We start from the raw sequence: 26,145 nt of genomic DNA, 5'->3' as shown, positions 1-26,145 counted from the left end.
GAGTACCCTCCTTCACAGAACCGGCCAGACAAAAGCCTAAACTCTCTTCTCCTCATGTCTAGCAGAGGTTTTGCTCTCCAATCTGCTTGTCTGAATCCCATTCACCCTCGAAAACCTATTTTGATTCCCAGTGCTTCAGACACACCTTATGAATCTTTTCGGTTCTCTCAGTTCCACTGACTGTCAAAGGTTCAGGTAATGCAGCTCTACCAGCAAAGGGGCAGTTAGGTAAATAAATCCCTTTTTCTTTCCTTCCACAGACTGTTCCCAAATGGTTTCTCTCTACAGCCTGTCCGGAAGCAACCTATGTGGCTGACAACCTAAGATGCCAAGCTACCAGTGATGTGCCTGTGGCTTGAAGTGAGGCAGCAGCTGTGCAGTAACATACAATCATTCATTGCGGCCCTGCAAGTGGACCTCCCTGAGAAGCAGAACTGAACACTGTTTCCTGGGGAACCCCACCAGGGTATACAGCTTTCTCTAACACACCCTTCTCCAATCACTACGGTTCACGATACGCTCTTTCTCCCCACATCGAAAAACTGAGAGGCAGGGAGATTCAGTAACTAACTTAACCACAGCCCTCATAAAGGTCTTCTGATATGGAGTCAGTGTTTTTTCTACTGAGTCACTGTCTAAATCATTTTACTGTCTTGTACTTTTAATTTTCTTTATAGATAAGTTTTTGTTCTCCAAATATGCTGTAAAAGCTAAGGTTTGTTTGAGGCGGGTGGTACAGGGATTACAAGACCATGGACTCTAAAGTCAGATCGCTTTGAATATGTGCCTGAGTTTCCCTTTTTGGCCGTGTTAATTTAGGAGCAGTCGCTTGATTTCTATGCCAACTTTATATAGAATGGAGATATGAGTAGTAATAACATCATCATCCTGTTTTGAGAATTAAATGCATTATGCTATATATAGAGAGAGAAAGAGCCTAGAGCATAATGGGTGTCCCAAGATAGTAGCTAATATTCTTTATTTGTTTATATTCTCCAGGAAGTCCAACAATTAGCAGGTATTTAATAAATATGCATTTTTTTCTGATTGCATTTACTGTTATTCAGTCTTTTCTTTCTAGACCCAGATGTGTATTTGTCAATATTATCAATAAATTCAGTCCCCTAACAGAAAGCGATTTAGTCAAATAACCACCTTGTTTACAAGTATAAATAAGGAGTATACACTTTATACTTAGAAACAATGTGGTTATTTAATGATTGAAGTGACTTTCTGTTAGTCTGCTGATGCTCCTTAAAGCAGTACAAAAGTTGATGCAAAGAAATGGAGTTGGCCTTTGAACAATGTAGTGGTTGGGGTGCCAACTTTCTCAAAGAGTTGAAATTCCACCTGTAACTTTTGACTCCCCAAAATCAACTACTAATAGTCTCCAACTGACCAGAAGCCTTACTGATAACATAAACAGTCCATTAACAAGTTTGTATGTTATATGCATTATACAATGTATTTTTACAATAAAACCAGCTAGAGAAGATAACATGTTACTAACAAAATCATAAGGAAGAGAAAACATATTTACTATTTATTACGTGGAAGTGGATCATAATAAAGTTCTTCATCATCTTGACATTGAGTAGGCTGAGGAGAAGGAGGAAGAGGAGGGGTCTGTTCTCACTGTCTTAGGAGTGGCAAAGGTGAAAGAATTGGAGGAGGTGAAAGGAGAGGCAGGAGGGGCAGGCACACTCAGTATAACTTTTAATGAAAACAACTCAAGTATAAATAGACCTGCACGGTTCAATCCCTATTGTCCAAGGGTCAACTCTACATTGAAATCACTAGGATAAGAGTCGGTGTATAAAACAAATCTTAATCATTCTCTTGTTCAGTTCTGATCATGAAACTAAAGGGTATAATACAAGCCAGAGTAAAATGTTTTTAATTATTATGACAATATAGACCCTGTTTATTGGTTCCTAAACATTCATCTGACTCACAGAATTGTTGCAGTAAGACCTCTAGTATTTTTTTTAGCCGCTGTCCTAGCTCCAGGCAAAAACTAGTGTTGCTTTGGGCACCTGTATCGAGTTATATTAGGCATAGTGTAATTAAATCTATATGGGCAGTAGGAAGAGGGAAAGGAAAAGAAACAAAAATGAAAACCTACATGAAGTGACATCATAAAAAGGTAACAAATAAATCCAATTTGCTATGTTTTGCTGGAAAGCAGATGCTTATAAAAGAAATAGACAGGCCAGGCAGGGTGGCTCACACCTTTAATCTCAACACTTGGGAGGTCAAAGCGGGCAGATCACTAGGTCAGGAGTTCGAGACCAGCCTGGACAACACGGTGAAACCCCCTTCTCTACTCAAAATACAAAAATTAGCCAGGCATGGTGGCGCTCGCCTGTAATCCCAGCTATTCCAGAGGCTGATGCATGAAAATTGCTTGAACCCAGAAGGTGGATGTTGCAGTGAGCCGAACTCAAGCCTGGGTGAAAGAGTGAAACTCCACAACAAACAAACAAAAGAAATAGACCTGAGTAATTTTATGTTACTTGTTTTTGCAACTCTCAACAAAATCTAGAAATACATATTTTTAACATTGAATAGCTAAGGATATACTTCTCATTAACTGATTTTTCAAGGATGATTCAGGGTCTTAGGTAGTTAACTGAAAGGGTTTTATCAGCAAATAGTTGTTCAGAAGGGTTATCTAGATATTAGAAATAGACTCAAATACATTTTAATTTAAATGAGAATGTTACTGGTGCCAGTTTCTACTTTTTCAGAATTCCTAGTGTCTGTAGTTGTATTTACAACTAGTGTGTAGTTACTGGAGTGAACAAATGATTCAATCTTAAGTCTTTGGATCAACTATCTTAAACTCCAAAGAAGAAAGCAAGCATCAAATATTCAGACTTCTAAATTTATCAAAATGTGTCTCCTTGTTTAATATGCACAAATAATTGAAGTGTCATCTTTGTAGTCGCTGACACAACACAGACAGATTCAGGGTGACTGAATTATGGCACAAATTAGGAGATGGTAGGTAAGAGCAGTTGCTAAATAACGTAATTATTTGGTTCCATGATGTGTCTTTATTCTGATGGCATGCCAGAGTGTGTTGCTATGCTGACTCCCATAAAATGTTAAGGAAATACAATTTAACATTAATAAAATGCATCAGATGGAAAGCCTAACTAAATTAATCCAGTGAAATAGGCCAAAGAGAAATATTTAGCTCTTCAGTAGAAAAAGGGAAAGTTAGAGTGTCTCCATTCGCTGCAGCATTTTGGGATGCCTGAGAAAACACAAAAGATAATTAATACAGATTCATACGCTAACATGCCTTACAGCCCAAGTAAATCAAAAGAAAAGATGAGAAAGTACGAAGTTGGCAAAGGATACAACAATTTGTGAATGCAGGACTTTAAAGAAACAAATTAAAAAAACAAAACAAAACAAAACAAAAAAAAACAAAACCAAAAAACTATGCTCCCAAAGTAACTAGAGGAGAACCAATTGAAAATACAGTGGAGGAGAGAGTTATGCAGAACATAATGGAGAAATCTGAACATTGTGAGGACATTCTGGCTGTGCTATTATTACATTTATGACTATGAACCTACTGTGTGATTTCCTCAGGGCTTTGACGTTTTATAAATGTTGTTTCTGCTGAAAACTTTGGGATAGACAGATGAGATTCAAGTCAGATGACCTTAAACTAGCAACTTGAACCTTAAGGTTCTCAGCGTCCTTCACATATAAAAAGGTGAGAGAACGGGACTGGAACACTAATGATTATTAACCCTTTCACTCCAGCTCCCTGTAATCTGGTGATTTCAGAACATGAGTATCTGAAAACTTGAGTATCAAGATTGAACACGGTTTTGAAAGTGAAGGATGCTAGTGGAATTTCCAATCCTGGATTCCCTTTGGCTACTGAATTATAGCATTCCTCAGAGTCTACAAAATTAGGTTTACAAAAGTGGCTGAGAATAGGGGACCAAACTGGGTATGACGCTTTGTTAACTTTAATTCTTTCTTCTTAGTTATAATATACAGTTTTATAACTATTTTAATTCCTTTGTGGAGCTTAGCAACTTTATACCTGTTTATTGAATTTGCATATCTATCTCTCTATGCCATCAAAAATTACATTGTATGTAACATTAAAAATCCAACCAGTCGGCCGGTAGCAGTGGCTCATGCCTGTATTCCCAGCACTTTGGGAGGCCAAGGCGGGCGGATCACGACATCAGGAGGTCGAGACCATCATGCCTAACACCGTGAAACCCTGTCTCTACTAAAAAATAGAAAAAATTAGCTGGGCCTGGTGGCGGACACCCGTAAGTCCCAACAACTCGGGAGGCTGAGGCAGGAGAATGGCGTGAACCTGGGAGGCAGAGCTTACAGTGAGCCAAGATCACGCCACTGCACTCCAGCCTGGGCAACAGATCGAGACTCCATCTCAAAAAAATAAAAAATAAATAAATAAAATAAAAAATAAAAAATAAAAAAATCCAATCAGTCTTTTGAACATTGTGTATTCAGTATGCTGTGCCACTGAAAGGACTGATTTTTTTGTATTGATGTGAATAAATAAGACTCCTATCTTTCAGTATTTGGACAACATGTTGATTTATTCTATACCTTTTAGTGACATAAAGATAGAGCTTTACCTTGCATATCATTATTTGCAGAAGTTTTTTTAGTATAACTGTGAAGGACTGCCTTTAGTTCCACAGATGGACACTATAATTCACCAGAAATCTAATTAAAATCCTGCAGTATGATGTTTAAGATTATACAAGGCTTTGGAGTCAGATCTTCTCAGAACTGAATGTTTTTCTGTCACTTACTGGTTATAGTATGATACTTAACTTCTCTAAGCCTTAGTTTTACTCATCTAAAAATATGAATAAATGCCTCACATAGGTATGTTGTAAGAATTCAACGAAATGATGTATCAAATATCTTAACACATTATCTGTCTTTGATGGATACCATATCAATGGATATATCATCATCATTATTATTCTTATATAGTGAAACTCAGGGTTAAATATGGGGAGGACAGATTTCTAGCTGTATTTGGTTAATTTAATTGGAGACAGAATTAAAATATACGTTATTAGGTACATCCAAGCATTCCTTGAGTAGTTGAAGAGTCAATTCTTGGATGCTTCACAAAATGATTTGAGTCTCCTTTATTGCATTTAGAGGACTCATGGGAGAAGTGTGTCTTGTATTGAGGAAGGGAAATCTGTACCCAAAATTCTGAAATGACACCTAGTCTGGATACCAAATACAGAATAAGACAGTTGCATAATAAGCCTGTACCTCCTACTTTTCTCTTCCAGGAAAAATTTTCACTCACTCTTCAACTGCCAGATCAGTTATTTCCAACCTGTTGAAGCCTTTCTAGGCTCCTGTAAGCCAAGTTAGTGAATTGCCCTCACTCTCTTCACGTTCACCACGTGTTGGTGGTGACACATACCCCACTGTCTTGGAGCTGTGGACTTGTCTGTCTTCCCCAGGAGACTCTGAGCTCATTCAAATGTATAAACCCAGAATCTTTCACAAGGCCTGTCAAATTGGTTTGCCACTGTACTTATAAATACATGAATAGTTTGACAAGCCACACTTGAGACTCACATTTGTCACTTCAAATTAGTAGTCCTCAAACTATGCTCCCTGGAGAGCTAGGGGATTTCTAGGGCACACCATGGAGCTTTAGGGTGAGAGGAAATGAAGAGGGCATTGAGTGGGGTTCTGGTTCTCCCTCCAGGACATTAGCCAGATTAGTACAATTTTATCTGTGGTATGAAAAGTTTTCTTGCATAAATGTGATTTTTAAAAAATGTTTTTAAAGTTCTACTATGGTAAAAAAGAAAAATAAAATTGAAAAATTCTAGTCAGTGGCTAAAAAAAAAAAAAAAGTGCTCTGACAGCTTCACTGCTTGTTTAGAAGATATTAACAAGACTGATTTCTACATTGTTACTCCAGCTTTTATTTCTTCACCTGGATTGTCATAGACAGCAATTCTCTTTCTAATGATTTATTTATTTATTTTTTAAATACACTCACTGGCATTAGAAGGTGTGGGTGGAACAAATATCTGTCATCAACCATTTTCTTTTTAAGTAAATATAAAAGGACATTATACTTTAAAATATATCAAGTAACCACTTCATTTCTCAAAAATCAAACCAAGAACAAAGGTCATTTGTATAAATTACATGAATAATTGACCTTTTCTGTCTATAAAATTATTGCTGTTGAATATTTATGTAAAATTTTGAAGAGACAAATGTCACTCAGAAATTAGAAGCAAGAGGTAAAAGTAAGTAGACACCATTCTAGAGCCAATTATATTCATATTTTCAAAAAGTGAGAGAAGTAAGGATTTACATCTCTTCAACAGTGAAATAGAATGAACGGCTGAACTGTTAGGATAGGAAGCAAAGTTCTGGGGTGGAACAGAGATAAAATGAAGCACATTTCTATTTAAGCCGAATGTATGTACCAAACCAGCGCTCCTCTAGGTGGTATTCAACAACTTCAGCCTCTCTTGAAGGCAGAGGTAGTGAACTTATACAAATTCAGATTCCTTAACCTATTCCACACCTACTAAATCAAAATCATGGCCACGGCTCTGGGATCTGCATTTTCCACAAGATTCTTATGGTGTATGATCAAATTTGAAACTGATATAGCAGCCCATGAATTCACAGCCATTCTACAAGGAAGCCTACCCATTTTCTGTTGTAAGACACTGTTTAAGAATTTATAAGATGTTATTTATTTTGTGAAACTTCTTTGCTTTCTCCTATTTACCCTTGGTTGAAAGCCACAGGATGTCATTACCCATCACGAAAGCATAGGAGAGGGACTACAGCAGTAATAGGCCAACATAAGGCAGCAGGGGAAAACAGCACACATCGACTTAGGCAGGCTGGATTTAAAGGCAGGCTTTATATCTTTAATGAACCGGAGCTTTTTCAGACCATTGCAGTCGGGTGGTTCTGTAGGCACTGTGTGAAAGGTGAGCGCCCCAGACCAGTGGAGGTCAGTGGGGATAAAGAAAGGAGAATTGGATGGCAAGGGGGGAAAATGAAAACAAGACTGACAGGGGCACACACAGGATTTTAGCTTGTTACATCTTCATGTGACACAGGCAAGACTATCAGATGGCTCTTGACATCTTCAACATGTATTCCCTTGGAAAGACTCACCTTAACAAGGCTCTCAGGAGTTGCGTACGAACGATTTAAAATTTTATTACAAAGAGGCAGCACAGAAGGGAGATTGTAATAAGCCTAGCATTATGCAGACTGTCATTCTTCCTTAAATATGGGAACATATGGTTCATTTGTCTATTTGATACTCATGCTACCTGATGTACTAAGCACTATTACATTAAGTAGTTGGTGATACAAAATAAAATTAAGTTTATTTGCTTGTTCCATTAGGAAGCTCTGTAAGGAGGAGGAAGAGATAGAGAAGCCTGCTTTGCAGTTACTGCATAATGGTTAATGTTGCCTTGAAAAGGCACGTGCAATGGAGATATTTTATTAAGACTGAGCACTTGCGGGTAAAGGCAAAAGTAAAAGGAACAGTAATAATTTAGAAGGTAGATATTGTAAAATATACAGAGAAATGTCAGACAGGGAGGAAGGATCATATAATTGGCTGTCTTGCATTCTGGCAGCCAGACTCCCGTTAGCTGGTGCCTCCACAAGATAAGATGATCGGAAAAACCTCCAATAAGGAAATGTGATGGTAGCTAAGTATTGGGCAACGGCTGTGTAACTAGAAGAACTGCTTTGTCTACATGACTTAGCTATGAGAAGAATAAAGACAAACTAATTTTTTTTCTGTTCCTTTTCTGTGTCAGGCATTATGCGAATGGGTTTCAAACAAGTCTTCCCAAGGGGACCTTTGTACGCATGAAGAAATGAAAGATCCAGTGACTTGCTCAATAACTAGAACTTCTTTCTTTTCACAGGGAATTCCCTGGTCCTTTCTCTCATTGTTCTTTCTCTGTCATCTCCTTCTCTCTTACTTTGGCTTCCTTCTCCCGCTTTCCATGTTCCCCACCATCTTTACACCTTCCTTGTGTAGTTCTCACACGATGGAATAGGGTGCCCAAGAGGAAGGTGTCTGGGCATTGTGGAGCCAGGCAGGTGGAAGTGCAGTGGGTCTGCTCTAAATTTGAGGTTTGAAGGCAAAAATATTGAAGAAGCACCACTTGTTCAGTAATTGAATAAGACTCCAATTCACCTAATGGGTTCACTCTTTCCCACAAGGTACATGCATTTGCCAAGTGCCCAGGGCCACACAGGTTTTAACAGTAGCATTATTGTAGGATAAATCACACAGAATGCATGATTTGATAACACCTGTCTGCAAATATATATACTTGGGGTAAGTAGGTAAAGGTAATGGAATTGGTTCCCAGAGAGTCCAGCTGTCTGCTTATTTCAGTTCTGGGGAATATGATCACATTCTAAAACCAATTGCCAAGGGGTAGAATCACTATAATTGAGTTAGTTTGATTCTCTGTAAATTTTAAAATGCTTTTGTATTTAACTTTTTGAGATTACTAGGTTAAAAATGATATGAATTTAATCATATAATCGGTGACAACTGTGATCCTCAGAAATATATCTGAATAGGAAAAAAAAATGTGCTTTAATGTTCTGAGATATGTAAAGTGCCTGGTACACCATCTAGTATACAGAAGGTGCTTAAAGTGGTTATCATCATTATTAATGAGAATTTTTCTGACTTTTAGCTGAATTTTATTTTATTTATTTAATTTTAAGAAATCAGGACAAAGTACAGTAGACGTTTTTTAGGAAAATGGGAGAAAATGCTGTCAATTACTTATAGATTCAGTTTTTTTGTTTGCTTGTTTTTTGAAACAGGGTCTCCCTCTGTTACCCAGGCTGGAGTGCAGTGGCACAATCATGGTTCACTGCTGCCTCAACATCCTGGGCTCAAGTTATTCTCCCACTTCAACACCCCCACATCTCAGCCATTAGCTGGCACCACAGGGTTGTGCCACCATGTCCCAGCTCATTTCATTTTTTTATTTTTTTGCAGAGACACGGTCTTAGTATGTTGCCCAGGCTGGTCTTGAACTCCTGAGTTCAAGCAGTCCTTCTACCTTGGCCTCCCAAAGTGCTGGGATTATAGGCATGAGCCACTGCACTCGACCAGATTCAATTGTATAATACTATTCTTCCAATAATAGGACCAAATTTCTTTTCTCCATCTCTTTGTTTTTATTGTTGCTAGCTTGTATGTCCACTATGAGCAAATCCCAGGTAATTCAGGCATTGTATTTAATGCTGCCTGTCAGAGAACAGCATTGAACTGTCTCTCCAGTGGGCTAACATTTCCTATTAAATTCAGGAGGTGATTCCTGAATAAGTAGCCAGCAGTCACTGGGCATAAGAAGGCAAATCCAGGACTTTGATTTCTGTCAGTTCACTTGCTAAGTAGATCCACAAGGAAAAAAAAAGAAGTGATTAATCAAACTTAGCAGATGTGGAATTGATTCCCTCAGTTGCCTGAGAATGCCTTGCAGAGATAAACTTAATCTGTATTCATCCTGATTTTCCATGGTTGTTCCTTGATTACCAGAGGTAAGCATTCACAACTGGGATATGCATACATGTTACAATGACAGCAATAAATACATCCAATGTAGCAGTGTGTGTACAGCTCACCTGTCTTTCCACACACATTATTTGAGTCTCATATAACCTCACCAGAGAGACAAGTACTATTTTCTCTGAAATGAACCAATTGAGAACCTGTGAAGTAAAAGGACTTGCTAGAAGTTATCAACTAAGGTGCAGAATTGGGACTTTAACCCATATCTTTGACTTCAAATAACTTTAAAGAAAAATATTATCATAAGAAAGGGCAAGAAGCATGTTATATGTCATGTGGCTATCTGGCTTAACATTTTATCCCCAGCACCCAATTAGGTTATAATAGGTGTTCAGCAAATATTTGCAAAATGAATGAAGGAATTAATAAATGAATAATCATACCATCGGTCTATTAATTATTAAAATTTTTGGCTTAGCTGAAAAATCTCTAAAGTTAGTTAAACAAATTAAATTTTAACTTTTATTAATTTAGCAACACAGAAAATATTTATTGAATGTGTGCTATGTTCCAGGTTTGTGGTGGATGCTAGGCCTATAACGGTGAATTAAAGAATGGTGCTCGGTGCCTTCATGGAGCTTACAGCCTAGCTGATAGGGCTCTCTGTAAACTCTGAATCCATCCAACTGAATCATTTTAGCTGTTTTGACAGTTCACAGCAATTGCCGTGTTTGGCTCAGTCACTTGGTCACCCAAGCAAATCATTAAAACACATATAAAGTTATAACTAAGATAGAACTTTCAATTTCAACCTCCTGGGCTACGGTTTGCAATTGATTTCTAAAATGTAATCTCTGTGCAAGCAGACACCACATGAATATAGTGTTTCATATTTCTTAAAGTTGTTTTCATATTATTTCATGTTAAGATAAATCCAGGAAACAGTGGCCTAAAAAAAAAAAGAGGAGTCTCGCAATTTTTCTCAAGGTCATGCCACTTATCAGTGATGGATCTGAGACCACAACCCGTGTTTTCTAATTCCCAGTGCTTCCTGGTTCTCCTGCAGGAATATGCCTTTTGCTTCTCTTCAATATAAGTGCTATTTCTAAACCACTGGTGGGTCTACAAAGAATGAGACAGATGCTGCATGACCATTCATTCCTAGCAGGAAACCAGGCAGTCTTCGGACTCTGTAATGCCATCTACCTATTTCGGCTCAAGAAATACTTTTCTCCTCTGACAGGCTGCTATAAATATAGATCCTTGCTTTAGGAACAGAACTCTTAAAACAGCCAAGACTTCAATTATGGCACATAGGCTAATAAGAAATATGTTCACTGTATTGAGAAATGTTACTTAATCTGAATTATCAACACATCAAATTACGTTGAGTCATGTGACAACAGCCTTTCAAAAACTGAAGAGCTGAGTGTATTCTCCATTATCCATAGAGAGGAAAAGACGTGAATACAGAGATGGAAGACTTGGCACCAAGTCTAAGCTTCTTCACTTACTAGCTGTGTGATGGAAGCTGTTTCAATTCATGTAAGACTAGAAGAAATTGTCAAAATATATATACTGCCACCCTTTTTTATAAGTCAGCAATTCAGTCTGATTACTTTGAATAGGTTTCTTTAGAGCCCTCTCAACCATCTCTAGGTAGTTATACTTTATTGGCTGCAAGAGTTAGTGACAATGAAATTTCAAAGTAGACAGTACCATATAGAAGTTTTATAACAGAAACTAAAAATGTACATTTCCTCGCATAGGTATTTCCAAGGTCAAGAACTAGAAACTATTTCTACTTGGAATCATTGTAAAATTTTGAACTTTTTTTCTATATCTGACTCTTTCATTCTTTGTATATGTACAACTGTGTCATGTTTTAACAGAGGTATGAGATGGTAGAAGATATATATATATATATATATATTGCTATTTGAGTGAAATAATCTGTCTGGTGTGGCATTAAAAAATGTTTACTGGGCTCAGTGTTCTGTGTTTGAGTTGAGGATTTTGCACTGTAAATTCAGAAAATGGGCTACAGTATCTCTAGTGCTCCTTTCAAATATAGCATTGAACAATGTATGTACACATGCAATAACCCTTGCATTTGTAATCAGATCTAAAGATAAATTGCCCAGTCAGCCTTTATGCACAATACTCTGTCCCTGACTCCTAATGTATTTAATTTTGTTTGCTTTGGAAATCTGATGCCAATTCCTAAACACCCATCTACCCACACCCCACCCACACATACATTCATACGTACACACTCAATCAAATAAACTTCTTTATGTATTCAAATATAAGAAAACATATTTTGTGAAATTAACTGCTATTTTAATATTGTCTTTGTCAAAGCTTTCTTTAATATTGTCTTCTTAAAGGCATGACAATTTGAAATCTAAATGTAGCTACTTTGCTAGGAGTTCGGATCTGTTCTGTCAACACTCTTTTGAAAAAGAAGAGGGGGTTCTGATCAGGGAAAAAAGAATTTGGCTACCATCTAATGGTTCAGACCAAAGATGTAGAAGAAATAATCAACCTTGGGCCTGAACAGGCTTGAAGAAACCATTTGAATTTCTCTCCTCTTTTAGGAAAATGAAGTACTTCTAATTCATTTTACATATGAAGGTCTATAGAAGACAAATGACTTGCCCAAAGTAACGCTCTCAATAGGGTGTAGGCTGAAATCTTTTTAGTATCTCACACCACATCTATAGTAAACAGTAGTGCCCCTTCTTGCCCTTCTTGCTTCCTCTCCTTCTTTCTTTCCCCCTCTTTCCCTTCCTTCCTTCCCTCCCTCCTTCATTCCTTGCTCCTTCCTTCCTTCCTTCCTTCCTTCCTCTCTTTCTTTCTTTTTTATCACTACTCTCACTTTTTACCTCAATCTGTTTGGAAGTCCCATCATAAGACTATAAAAAAGGCAATAGGCCAACACAAACAGAAGCATAGATGCTGTGTTTCTCAACAAACAGCTTGAAGCCATGCACTTAACAAAGCCAGTCAGATCAGAGGGCAACAAAAGAAGGGACAGGCTAGAAAGTGTGCAGGACATAGACTCATGGAGTTGACTGTGCAACCTTTTGAAAATTACTGCTCAGTGTAATCTCTACCAGGTGGAGATGTAGTGACTGTAATTACTACATTCTGCTACAGCTCAATTATTTTCAACTTTTAAGAATGCACAGTCAGGAAGTTGTTTGTATGTATGTTTTCTTTTGTTAAGACCTGCAGTGAAACCCTAAAGCAATGAAAGGTTAGAATGAAAGAATAATGTATAAATAGAACTCACAGGGTTCATTCCCTTAATCACAGAGAGACAATGCTGAACTGATATGACTATTAGTAACTGTGGTGAGGTTAAAATGACCCCAAATTTATTCTATATGGGGCAAAACAAAATAAAACAAAAACCTGAGGTGTTTTTAAAAAGCAATTTCCCTCGTGCTTTTTTTTTGTTATTATCTTAGCTTTTTTTTTTCCTCAGTATCTTAGCTTTACTCAAATTCTCCTCTTCCTTTTCTTTCTCATTCCCACATACTTTGTGTTTGGACCTTTAAAGGCTGTGGAAGGTAAATGTCATCATTCTGCTCTTTGGGTGAGTTACTTTATTAAATGAGTCACAGTTAATCAATTTGTCCAGACCCTCAGTACAAGGTGCTGTGTTTGATACTGCAGGATCTCTTGTGTTTTTCTGTTCCACAGCAGTGTATTCAAACCTTGATTCGATTTTAGGAATGAATGTGGAAACATTTAAAAAGAATTCACAACTAAATCTGCTGGAAGCAAATCTCCCAGGCAATGCACACAGAAGAGACCCAACCTGAGTCAGGACAACAGGTTTCCTTTCACCTTTTCTTTCACCTTAGTTCTGAAGCACCTGTGCTTATGTCTTGAGGCATTTCCCCAAGAACAGCCTTTCTGTAAAGCTGGCAACACCTTACATATTCACCCTTTTTGATTCATTCATTTATTCCACAGATATTTATTAAGTTTTGGTTCTGTGTCAAGGCAGAGGACATACAAAGATAAATCTGACATAATTCCTGTTCTGGGAAAAGCTTTAGTCCAGGGATGTAAAGAAATGTAGAGAATAAGGAAAGAAAGAATGCCCTAGAATGGGGCTCTCTGGTGTACACCTCATTGTGTAAATGGAAAGGTTCTTCAAGGCAGCAGTTATAACCACGAAGGGACTCTACACAAACCACAGAGACCCCTGATTTTGTTTGTCTTAACCTCTTATCTTTCTTCGTTGGTCACAAATGAAATCTTGGGATTAGAAGTGATAAAATGATGTCCCTGCATTTTTTTTCTGGCATGGGAGATTCAACACCAGAATGAAGATTTCTAACTTTCTCTGAAACACTGGAAGTTCTACAAACCTAATTCTACTTTCCCACAAGACAACCAGAATTTGGAGTTGTGACTTTCCCTTTTAGTTATGGAACTCACTTTCTAGTCCTTCACAGTCATTTCTTCCAAGACTCACGATTGTCATTTTTTAACACACTTTAGTTGTCTTTTCTTTCACCTGGGTTTTTAACCTGTCTGTACTGGTTATACACATAAGTCATGGAACACATGATGCTGAAGAAGAGCTCCTTGAAATAAAGGAACTATTTTCATATCTTTAGCACAATGGCTCGTTCACATTAGGATTTAATAGCATATCTGATTACATAGTAACACATGTGAGTTATTAAAAGAGAGCAGCATGTGTGGTCTAGTCACCTCATGTATACAAGGCTCTACAGTACAATAGAATAGAAGATATTACAAGTAGAGAAAAACACCTGTTTTGTTTTTTTTTTTTCCCCCTGTCAAACTCTCCTAGAAAACATGCCAGTGCTGACCTAGGGTTTCTCAACTGCATCCATTATGGAAGGAAATCTCTCTTCTTTCTCTACAGGAACCTCTCTACATTTCTTCATGTGGTGAATTCATTTTGTCATGGGGTGAACACCTGTGTGACTATTTAAAAACCACAACACCAGGTGTGTGCCAATGAGTGTCTCTCTCCTTTGTGAAATGTTCTTCACACTGATTTCTCAGCAGGCTGGGTTAGGAAAAAGCCTTCAAACTGAATGTGGAAAAAGGTCTTAAAAGATTTTTTAAAATCTATCTATTACAAGTGCATGCACTGAAAATATTGCAGCTAACTTATATAAACAGGTCTTCATTTTATCAGATCCTTTTGTTTTTTACTATTTTACTATGATGAGAACAATGTTGGCATCTCTGGGTATGCCACTGAAAGTTTATCATAAAAGAGGAAATTTTGAAAGGCCTATACTAAAACCTAAAAATTTGGAAGATGTTATATTATAAACGCTTAAGAATAGTTTTAAAAATAAAGGTTGGTTTACCTTTTGCTTTGTCTAAGGGTCTCCGTTCCTCTTTTCCAAGAGATAGCTGCCCTGGGAAAAGCATTTGGTTTGCATTCGATAACAATATCCCCACCAACTTGAACAAATGAATTTTTTTTAACTGGACTTTTGGAGAAATCTGGAGCTGAGGCTAAAAACAAAATTAAAAACAAAATTGTTTAATTACTCAGTTAATATGTAGTGACTCCAGGAGTGACTCGCTATGTTAGACAGAATCTAATATTTATATCTGTAACCTCTTTTCAAGTTATTTTGCTCAAGGTGTTCTTAGACCAAATATTGACTTAACATTTTAGAGTTTATGTTTTGTTTGTAAAATGAAGATGACAATAGATATTACCTTAGGAAGTTAGTGTGGAGATTAAATGACATAAGAGTTGCAGGGGACTATAGTATAGTGCCTGGCACAAAGTATAGGCTCAATAAATGCAATTTATTTTTGTTTTGTTGGTGGTCATTGCAATAATAAAAGCAAGTTGGTAGGGAGGAGGCAAGTTTGACAAAGTCACTTTTCTGATAGCATTTGCAATAAAGAAGATTAAGATGGTTTCATAAGAGGCCAAAGAAGGAATTTTAATTCCAACCAGGAAAGTCTATTCCAGCCAAAACAATGATCATATATGTCATATACATATATATGATTAATCAGAAACACACATACATACACACATATATACCTGTATACACATACATGTATACCCATATATACCTGTATATACATGCATGCATACCCATATATACCTGTATACACATACATGTATATGTGTGTGTGTTTCTGATTTATTATATATGTATATAAGTCATGGAACATATGATGTTGAAGAAACACACATACATGTATACACACATATATATACACACATATATATGTGATTTATATTATATATACATCAATGTGATTTATTTCAGTGGTATTTTATTGTGGTTAACACTGACATAAATCAGAAATATTTTATTGCTATTAGTAAAAAAAAATACAACTGAAATAAGTCGGAAATACTGTATCACTATGTCGGCTTTTTACCCACTAAATAAATGTTGAACAAATGCCAGTTCATAAGGACAAGAAATTATTAGGCTATCAGGGTGCATCTAAATCTTTCCAACTTCATGAATGTTGGAATCCATGTGTCCAATCTCCATTTCTAACCTAAAGCTCAAGTGAACAGAAGTTCTTTCAGATATGCCATACTTTCTTGCTTCTGGACTTTTCAGATGTTGCTTCTCTGCCCTTCACCTTACTGATGCACATTTTTACTTCTGACCTTAGATTAAAGGGAATGTCCTCAATTTAGGTTATGTTCAACTTGTCATGTGCCATAATAGCAACTCCTCAATTCTTAGCCATAAGAATTGCCACATTTTAAATCTGACACTTTTTTCTCCTTGAAATTATAGGTAAAGTGAAGATAAAGATCACTTCATCTTGGTATGGCTCAGTACATAATAAATGTTCAATCAACCAGTAGTGATAGAAAAAATGAACAAATGAATGAGTACTTATCACTCATAAGCTCATAAAACTGTGTGTCTTGTTGTTTGATCCTTCCTCTCTTTTATCTCCTTTGTTCTTCCTATCACTAAGAAAGCCTTGGGGGGGAAACTATCAATGAGTCATTTATTGCGGCAGATACCACTGGCTGGATTTCCCAAAATATCATTCGCAAATTGCTTTAATCTCAGCACTTTCCACCATAGGGACTTATTTTTCTATCTCCTCTTGATGTTTGGATGGTCATGTGACAGAACCCTAGTTAATGACATAAAAACGTTTGCTGTGGAAGCTAAGGAAAATTCTGCTTTTCTAATAAAAGAGATAAACGCGATTAGTTCTGTAACCTCTCTCTTCTTCTGCCTTGAGCATAGACATGATTTCTGTAACTAGAGCAGCCATCTTGAAACCATGAGGCTTTGATTCTGAAGGAAAAGTGTAAAGAATAGCATTGTCAAGTTGAGGTGCCATACCCGGCAGCTAATGACCCTCTTGTTAAGAGATAAAATAAATCACTGTCTCTTTTAGTCACTGTGAATTGTAATTTTTTTATTACTTTTTAATTTGTAGCTGAAAATATTCCCAACAGATATTCTTTGAGTTATACTCAAAAATTCATGCTAGAATCAGCTTTGGAAGAGCTTCCTCTGGTTTGGATGCAACCAATAATGGGTTTTTTTCTCAAGCCCCAGTGCATTGCCCAAGCAGGATAATAATTACCACCTTGAATTTTTTAAAAAGCTAATTTAGACATTTCCCATTATTTGATGGGACAGCAATTTCTAATTTACAAAAAAAAAAAAAATGGGTTGGGATTATGTATAATTATAGCTTGTTTAAATGTCATTTTGAATGTGTTGGTTGTAAATGAATGACTTACCTAAAACTCTCAATTCAGCATTTGCATAAATTTTCTGATATTTGTTTTCTGCAGCACATTGGTAGACACCAGAATCTGACACATTCAGCATCGTTATGACGAGCGTCCCATTTTCTATTTGAATTCTCTCCTAATAAAGGAAAAAGCATATAAAGATGCTAGTATGTTAATATAGCATCCTCTTAACCAGGATATGTTATTAAACAACATTTGTGTATATCTATGAGATCTGATATTTTGGTATATTAATACACTACTAGATCCTGAGCAACATTTTTAAGTTTAAAAAATGAAAATATGTTTAGGATAATGTTAGTGGTTACTAGTGTGTTTTATGTCTCTTTGACAATTGACATACTTTGCATAAAATGTATGTTAACTTTCTGTTATTTGGTATACATAATAATTTGGAATACTCAGCCATCCTAATTATTCCAAAAAACACGGTTAACAATAATGTTAGATATGTATATTATGACTAGAACATCGCCTTGGCTTTCCATTTTCCAAAAGTTTCAAAAACATTTGAAATGTGATGATGTGATAATTTTCTAATTGAGTCCTGAGTTGGAGTAGCTAAATCCTTCCTTTCTACAGCCTACTATAAAGTGTGCCGGAAAAGCCAAAATCTGTTACAGAACCCCATTTGGGGTATAGAAATACAATTTCGAGTGCACATAACGACATAGTTAATAGTGCAAATATAACTTAAGACTAAATATTTCAAGGTACATATTACCATACTCTAAGGAAAAGGAAAACAGGCTGGAAGAAACAGAATGCTATATGCAAAAGGCATGCTGGAAAAAATTTTCACTGATGCTGAAACAAAGAACAGCATTATATTCAGCTTCCAAACAACAGATGTTCTTTGTGTCTCTGGCTATGCCTACATGTGCAAAGTAAAATGGAGAATTAACACAATTATCTGGATAATGTATTAGGTAAAAAACAACTCTTTCATTTCCTAGGTGTTGTAGAAGAAAGCATGCTTTAAATTGAGAAATGTGGATAACTGCCTTTGTTATTTACTTTCCTAGGAGTTTAAAGACAGTCATCAGTGTTCATAAAAGCAGGATACTGGGTAGTGACTAAGAGATTGGGTCCTGATATCAGACCTAAATAAAAGTTTAAAATGCTAATTCTAACATTTCCTAGCTGCTGTGTGACCTTAAACAAGTGGCCTAACCTCTCTGAACTCATTTTCTTCATCTATATAAAAGAAGAATAACTGTATCTCTCTTATAATGTTTTCATCAGGGTGATGATGCAATAAAATAATGCATGGAAAAATATTTAACACAGGGCTTGGCTCATATGAGAGTTCAATAAAAATTATCTATGTTGATGATGACGATGATGATGATATTTATTAAATGTGTATCTATTACTGACTAACTGTGATTTTGTGAAAGTTAATTGTTTTGTCTACACATATTTTTATTTTTTGAAAGATGGGTTACTTTGCAAGTTTATTTAAGGATTAAATAAATCAGTGTATCCATCCTTTCCTGAAACATACTAAAGACTCCATATATTAGCTGTTTCTGTTAGTTACCAGTACTGTTAGTAACAAAATTTACCTAGTAGAGTAGGTAAACTTTTAATATCAACATAGTTGCTTACCTCTGGGTTGAGTCGTTCGCCATTTTTTAACCACGTGTACCAAGGGTTTGGCTTTCCACTAGCTTTACATTCCCAGAGCAAGTTGTCATAGATAGAGAGGTATGTATTTTGGATTTTCTGTTCCCATTCTGGAGGAGCTGTTTCAAAAAGGCAAGTGCAACTGTTTGGTAAGGCAATTATCCAAGACATTATGCTACATTCCAAGGGTTATAGAGATCAGAAGGACAAGGCTAACTGGGTCCAGTTGGATTGCACACACATGATTTGAGGGATGGGAAATGCAGGAGCTTCAATGTGGGGTGACAGAAATCCTGTTGCAAATATCATTGGGCATTTGGCTCAAGTTAAATGTTTGTCATCTGTCATTTTCCTGCACCTGTATAACAACTTGGGAGCTGTGGGAAAAGGGCAAAATGTAGAACAGGGCCAAGGAATAAATCCGTGCTAAATATTAGAACATAGGTCAGGTTAGAAAACATATATCAAATCTGAACCTGTGTAATAAATCTGAAAGTTCAGTGATTATATTTGTTCTAAACTAAAAGTAATAAATCTGTATCTATTTCAGACACAATTACAACTCAATACCTTGAAGCATAAATCAAACATGAGCCTCCTTGCATTTTGGTAGAAAGATAATCCAGTATTCTTTTTTCCTAGATAAAACTCTTGACAAGGAATGTGAACATTTGGGGTTTTATACAGGTTCAGTATCTTACTTTAATTCTGGGTGTGAGTTTTATAATTTTCTTTAATTTGAGGAAGTTCTTCATAGTACTGAGGCAACAAGCAACTGGCATAATTGATGTGAAAGTAAGATTGCATTATTTTTACCATCATTTATGGAAACAGGCAGGTTGGAAATTAAATGTTTTCACATAAATATCTCTTTCATAAACTGACTGGAAACTTCCTGGAGGTGTCAATTAATCCCTCTCCTTTATTTAGTTCTGTCCTTGGATATATAGAAGTATATGATGCTTCCTTTGGACTCTCAGGCTGTGGCAAGCCAGATGTTTTATATTTGTAACTGCACTTAATTCCCTCTATAACCTTTCAGTGGATTCTTGCAGCGATGTTAGGTAACCTGTTCAAGATGACATGGTAGAAAACAGGGAAGCCAAAATTTGAACCCTAAAAGCAGAGCCTAAGTAAAGGGCTTGAGTTCCACATGTTTATTTGACAATGCCAAGGGAAAAGTATAAGGAAAAAAAGATAGTCACAGGAAAGGAAAAAGAAATCAATGCAAGGATGAGTTATTGAGTTGACCACCAACATGATTCATTTTTCTCCATCTTTTCCCAACTTCAAAGCAGTCTTTACGAGCTGTCTACCCAGGAAAATAAAGGGGGATCATTTAGTTCCCATCCATGGTCATCTAATGGTAGTACAAGTGTAAACTACTGGCACAGCCAAACTGTGCATGCTTAAATGCTGAGTAGACTTGCGAAGGAGCCAAAGAAAACCCAGAACAGAAAACAAGATGTACTTAGTAGTTTGGCACCTGAGACAACACTCTTTCAGGTTACACCTACAAAACACAGTGCTGAACTGGTCACTGTAGCAATGGCTGAGGTAAGAAGTAGGATTCAAAATCGTACACAATATGAAACCCAAGTCTGTCTGATTTCTAGTTTTTCTACTGCAAAACCTGCCTTCACCAAGACAGAAGACCCTTCAATGAGCCTATGAATGAGTGAAAGAAATTCTTATGTCTCTGGGTGGTGGGAACTAAGCCTAGGATTACCTCTTGTGGAAATCAGGACAACTTCCAGTTATAGAATATGCTTCCTGCAGCCTTGAGGGACAAATCAAGGTAAAACTTAGAAGAACTAGGTGTATTGATGAAATTGAGTCATGTTTCTGGGTATTATTAACAAAATTATATAATTCATAGGTATTTGCTTAGAAATTGTCCTAATATATGTTTGACCTGGGAAAAGAAATGCATGCTCATACATAATTTCACATAACTTAAAAAGATTTCAGATATATTTGATTTTATGCTTAATGCAATAATTGTAGCTTTAGAACACATTTATTTATTTAATGTGCACATTCTTTGGATGATTAAAATTCTGGAGAGCAAAGTTTTAAATTTTCAACTAGGTAGGAAATTCATGGGAAAAGATGCTTAGGATTTTGGGTCTACTACAGAGGTTTGAGTTTTAGATATTTTTTCTGCCATGTTGACTGGTTATAAAAAGCCACTTACCTCCTCTGAACATGTTCTATTTCTATGAATAATACTTTAGAGATTTTGTTTGGAGATTATAAAAATACAACATAGATGGATATATAGTATTACTTGGCTCTGAATTATAATGTAAACACAGCAATATAACTGAGACTGAGAGATTCTTTTCTTGAATTTCACAGTTATTCAGCTCTGAGGTAACTGAGTCAGTAATCCTCTTTTCTTTTGAGAGAACTTCAGAAAGTAAATTAATACGTGACTTAGAAGCATAATGATTATGTTATTGACCAAGTATCCATTATTTCCCCACAAGGACTATTTCAGGCTCATTAAATGGCTAATTTGGTTGTGGTGAGGTATAGTACAATGAACTTAGACCACCATGTTGAAATGCTATGGCAGAGTCCAGTTTCAGAAGACCTTTCAAGGTTCTGATCTTGAATCTGACAATCACTATCTGTGAGATCCTGCACAATTAACTTGAGTTTTTTTTGCCTATAGTATTACTGAACATTGTTTCTACCTCTTAAGATTAATCTTAAGATTTCTACTTCTTAAGATTAAGACTTCTATAAATGAATATTTGTAAAATTGCTATGTAAGCTAGCATTTGCTACATCAGTATAGAGAAAAGTACTTTATCATTGATTTCCAGTTTATGGATACCTTTGTGTTCTGGTTCATCTCTTGATTATATCTTTGTCTATTATATATAAAATGGAAAATATTTCTTTAAAAGTAGCCAAAGCATTCAATATCTTCATTCTACTAAAACTCCCGTTTGTATCCTATTTTATTTACAAAGGATACTAAATTCCAAAGACTTTCCTTTAAAATGTAGGTACTATTGAAAACAATATATTGTTTTTCTTGGCTAGCTTTGCTAAAACTGTAAGAGAATAATGAGTAGGAAATTATATTCTATATATAAAATAGTAGCTTTCATTGCAGGGTAAAGTTGGAAATTCTTAAGAAAATGGAAAATAATATTACAGACACACAATATGTTCTCCCCACGGGCACTCAATCAACATTCCAATGGGATAATTACAGTATCTTAGATTTTTCTAGTTATTACACACACATATTTTCTCCAATTACTTTATCATTGATTATAAACACGTCACCTAGGAAAGTATTTTTAGCCATATATCAATACTTTTAAAAATTATCTAATACAGATATATTAAATTTATCAAAGAAGTTAAAGATATTTTAATAGTATACAGCATTTTGAGAATTCTGAGGTATATTTTATTATTTACTTAATGTAAATAAGAGAAAATTTCAATCCTGGATGAAAGAAGACACGAAGACAGCTTTTAGATAATATACGCATTCATCATCTCTCTTAAGTTTATGAGAGCTTTTTGTAACTGAGACAAACATAATTTTAAATACTGTAATCACCTTATTTTTATATTACCTACTTAAGGGTAGACAAAATATGAAAAATAGAAACAAACATTATAAACCACCATGCAGTATTTATTATATTTTTCATATCAATTTTGTCCTTCATTTATTAATTCTACTTAGAATTAGAATCAAGATTGCTATAATCTGCTGCAGAATGTTTTATGGGAAATATATGGAGTTTATGCTACCTTTTATTATAAACTTTTATGGCTTTAACATGACACTGCTGATATTTTCAAGGCAATTATAATAAACAATAGCATTCATAGACCATGCTAAAATTAAAACCGTATTTTAAAGGTGGTCATTCCCAGCTGCTAATCATTGTACTAAGCATCTAAACCTGGAAATATGCCTTCCTTATTTCTCCCATGACACTTTTTCACAACATGCTAATGACTTCCACAATTTACTATGAGGGGCATTACCAAATATTTTATATACATTTGAAATTCAATTAGCTCACCATAAAAAATGAGTTGACCCTTTGCAAGGTTTCTTCCTCGAAGGTTACTTGCAATACACTCATAAAAGCCTTCATCTTCTTGTTGAAAGTTCGGGATTTCAAGGATAGCTTGGGATTTGCTGTACTTGACTTTCCCTGGCAACGGGCTCCCGTCCAACCTTCTCCAACTAATATCAGGGACTGGACTAAACAGTTATACCTCATTAGAATAGAAGATGGTTTAGTCTTTATGACAGCAGAATAAAAGAAGAGCATCCTTACAAATAACTCTCAAGAAAAATATTCTACCAATCTGTTGTATTATGACTGGTTTCCAGATCATGCAATCATTCACCATCCACTCAATCAGTCATTTACTTAACACTTTATTAAGTGCCTGCCATATGCAAGTCACTGTGCTATGTTCAGGGAAAATACTGGTGAATAAAATAGACATGTCCTCTGCCTTTATGTTGCTTACAGACTAGTGGGAAAACATACCATAAACAAATAATAAAAACAAGTACACTTGCAAACTGCAATAACCAAAACAAAAGAAATAGGGTGCAGAGATAGACATAACAAGATTATGTCAATTTATTATAGTGCTCGAGGGAATTATTTGTGAGAACATGATATTTAAGACTAGGCAGGCTTTATATATATATTTATAGTTTCTAAGGCAAAATTGTAAAGTATTCCAGAACTAAACTGGTACTAATAGATAACTGAAGACATGTGATAAGTGAGGTAAATTATCCAGGGAAAACAGCACTATAAAACATACCCATATAAATGGGTAAATAGGCTCTATGATCCTCAAAAAAAGTACTTATTTATACACTATTTTTAAAAAATAAAATAAAGATGGATTTACATCACACCCTGTCTCCTGTTATAAAGAATTTGTAAATAAAGTTATCTTATGAATACAAATTTAGTCTACTTTCTCATATCTATTATTTTTAGTCTAATATGAGTTAAACTCATATTAGAGTTTAATCTTTTGAGGGAGCAAAAACACATGTTATAATAAATGAAACTAAGTGTTTAACAATAAGGGATGAATTCAGAAATTAATGCTTTAGAAGGGATAATGTAAGAATGGGCAGGCTGCAAGCAGAGTTCCAGAAGGAAAATATTCACTACTAAACTAATGATTTGTAATACGAATCCCCAGTCTGTTCACATTAATATCTCTCCTTTCCTCCTGTCAAATCATTTTTCATTCCCTTATAGATTTTTAGATGATTTAAATAATCCTATTCTAATTATATTTCAAATTAATAATAATAATGGTAGTAAGTCATTTTGCAAAGTCAATTGGTAAACCTTGAAGAAGAGGCAGAATTTCTTCAAGTCAGCAGAAGGAATGTAGGAGACTCATCCAATTACATGCAGTGTTTGGCAAATAAAGATTTGGAGAGTTTGAGCAGTAAACAACTGCAGAAAGCTGGGGATGTCTCAGTAGAAGCTTCAAGCAAGAAAACTTATGAAGCCTTACACATTTTTATTGGAAAAAATTATGATCCTCTTGTGTACATCAAGGATAAAGTACAAGGATAAAAATCACATGCCCTCAAACATATTTGTCAGAAAATGTGCTACAAATCAATGTTTGATTCATCTATTATATTCAGAATTAACATACAATTACAGTGAAAACTTGAATTTTGAATTGTCTTAAGTACAAAATAAATTAATTATTATCATATAGTAAGTTTTTGTCCTTTTAAAAAGCCTTGGCACTTACCACAAATTTAAGTTGACATTTCAGTAAATTGGTATATTCTTGGCAACAATTAACCTCAGATAACTGATGTTCTTTTCCATTCATTTTATGGCATACTAACCAATAAGAATGAAATTCTAGAAGTAACTTTATTCACATAGATATTCACAAAGTCTAGTGAATTTTATAGGATATGAGGTATTATTCAAGTAAAAATACTTATGTTGTATGTATTGCATGTGAAGTTTTTATCTATAGGTAGTTGTGATATAAATGTCTTTTATTTTATTTTATTTTTTGCTGTCTGCTTATTTCTAGTTTTCATTATTTTCCTACAATGAGCATGCGTTACCAGTGTAATAAAAATTTTCTAAGGAAGTTTTTTTACAAAGAAAAAATAGAGCTCTAATATTTGTCTGAATTCATGATCCTTCATGTTTTTATAACAGCACATCTCTGAGATTTATGACAAATACATGCAAAGTATCCAACTGAAAAAGCTTTTAATCTAAAACATTCAGACAAAATATAAATAAAAATAGTGTATTTTTCCCACTGCTCTTAGTTCTTTATGTTGATTGTGAAGACAGAAGTCATTTTTGTACGTAACTAAATACCTAAGTAATTGAACATTTTGACAATTATGATAACTGTAATAATATTACAACAAATAGCTACCTTATATGCATATATTATGCAGACTTACAGTACCTGTACAATACATAGTACCAAGTTCTCTGTATCTGTATAATATGTACATATAATTTCACTCACTTTTCCTAAAGCTAAAGAGGTGGAGCTGGGATTCATTTTCAGGTTTTCTTGAAGTAGAAGCTACAAGTATAATTCAAAGGAATGCTGATTTCACAGCTATTGTGTTAGGTTGGTGCAAAAGTAATTGCGGTTTTTGCCATTAAAAGTCATGGCAAAAGTAGGATTACTTTTGCACAAACCTAATTAGACCTTTCCCTTTGCATCCTAGGTATTTGTTACTTTACAAAAGTGGATCTCCATTTTAAGTGGCCCAATTGTTTGGGTGTAAAGAGAATTCCACCTTTTCCAAGGAAAAATAACTCAGTGACAGCATTAAAGTCTTATTGGAGAAGCATTTTCTCCCCTTCATAGGACAAATGGAGTATCTTATTTAGATATACTCTTCTTAGAGGAGTAACGTAGCGGAAAATGTCAATGCTGGACTCATATCCCTTCTAACTCCTCTTCTGTCCCAGATTCCTATGTACTTTGCACCCTAAAGAGCCAGTACATGTTATCTCTTTTTTGGACACTGTCCTCAAGCTGCTATAGCTAACTTATCTTCACAAAGAGAGAACTCAAAGTACCTAGGAATTTACATGCCCCCAGGAGCACTTAA

At 35.4% G+C, this 26,145-nt stretch overlaps 1 protein-coding gene across 3 annotated transcripts in view; it reads right to left on the bottom strand.

Moving 5' to 3' along the window:
* The window catches only part of CNTN6 (contactin 6), a 306,520-nt gene that overhangs the window by 52,891 nt on the left and 227,484 nt on the right, over positions 1-26,145 (bottom strand). For all 3 annotated transcript variants that reach the window (XM_011937225.1, XM_011937224.1, XM_011937226.1), the window contains 4 exons: positions 23,063-23,247; positions 18,981-19,117; positions 17,355-17,484; positions 14,962-15,112 (listed from right to left, as the gene is read on the bottom strand). In XM_011937225.1, the coding sequence (XP_011792615.1) occupies positions 14,962-15,112; positions 17,355-17,484; positions 18,981-19,117; positions 23,063-23,247 (603 nt within the window). The remainder of the gene's footprint in view (positions 1-14,961; positions 15,113-17,354; positions 17,485-18,980; positions 19,118-23,062; positions 23,248-26,145) is intronic.

This window comes from Colobus angolensis, unplaced genomic scaffold, assembly GCF_000951035.1.
Source record: "Colobus angolensis palliatus isolate OR3802 unplaced genomic scaffold, Cang.pa_1.0 Scaffold160, whole genome shotgun sequence".
NCBI lineage: Eukaryota > Metazoa > Chordata > Mammalia > Primates > Cercopithecidae > Colobus > Colobus angolensis.
Note: the sequence above shows the minus strand (reverse complement) of the source record. Positions and strands in the feature narration are given on the sequence as shown.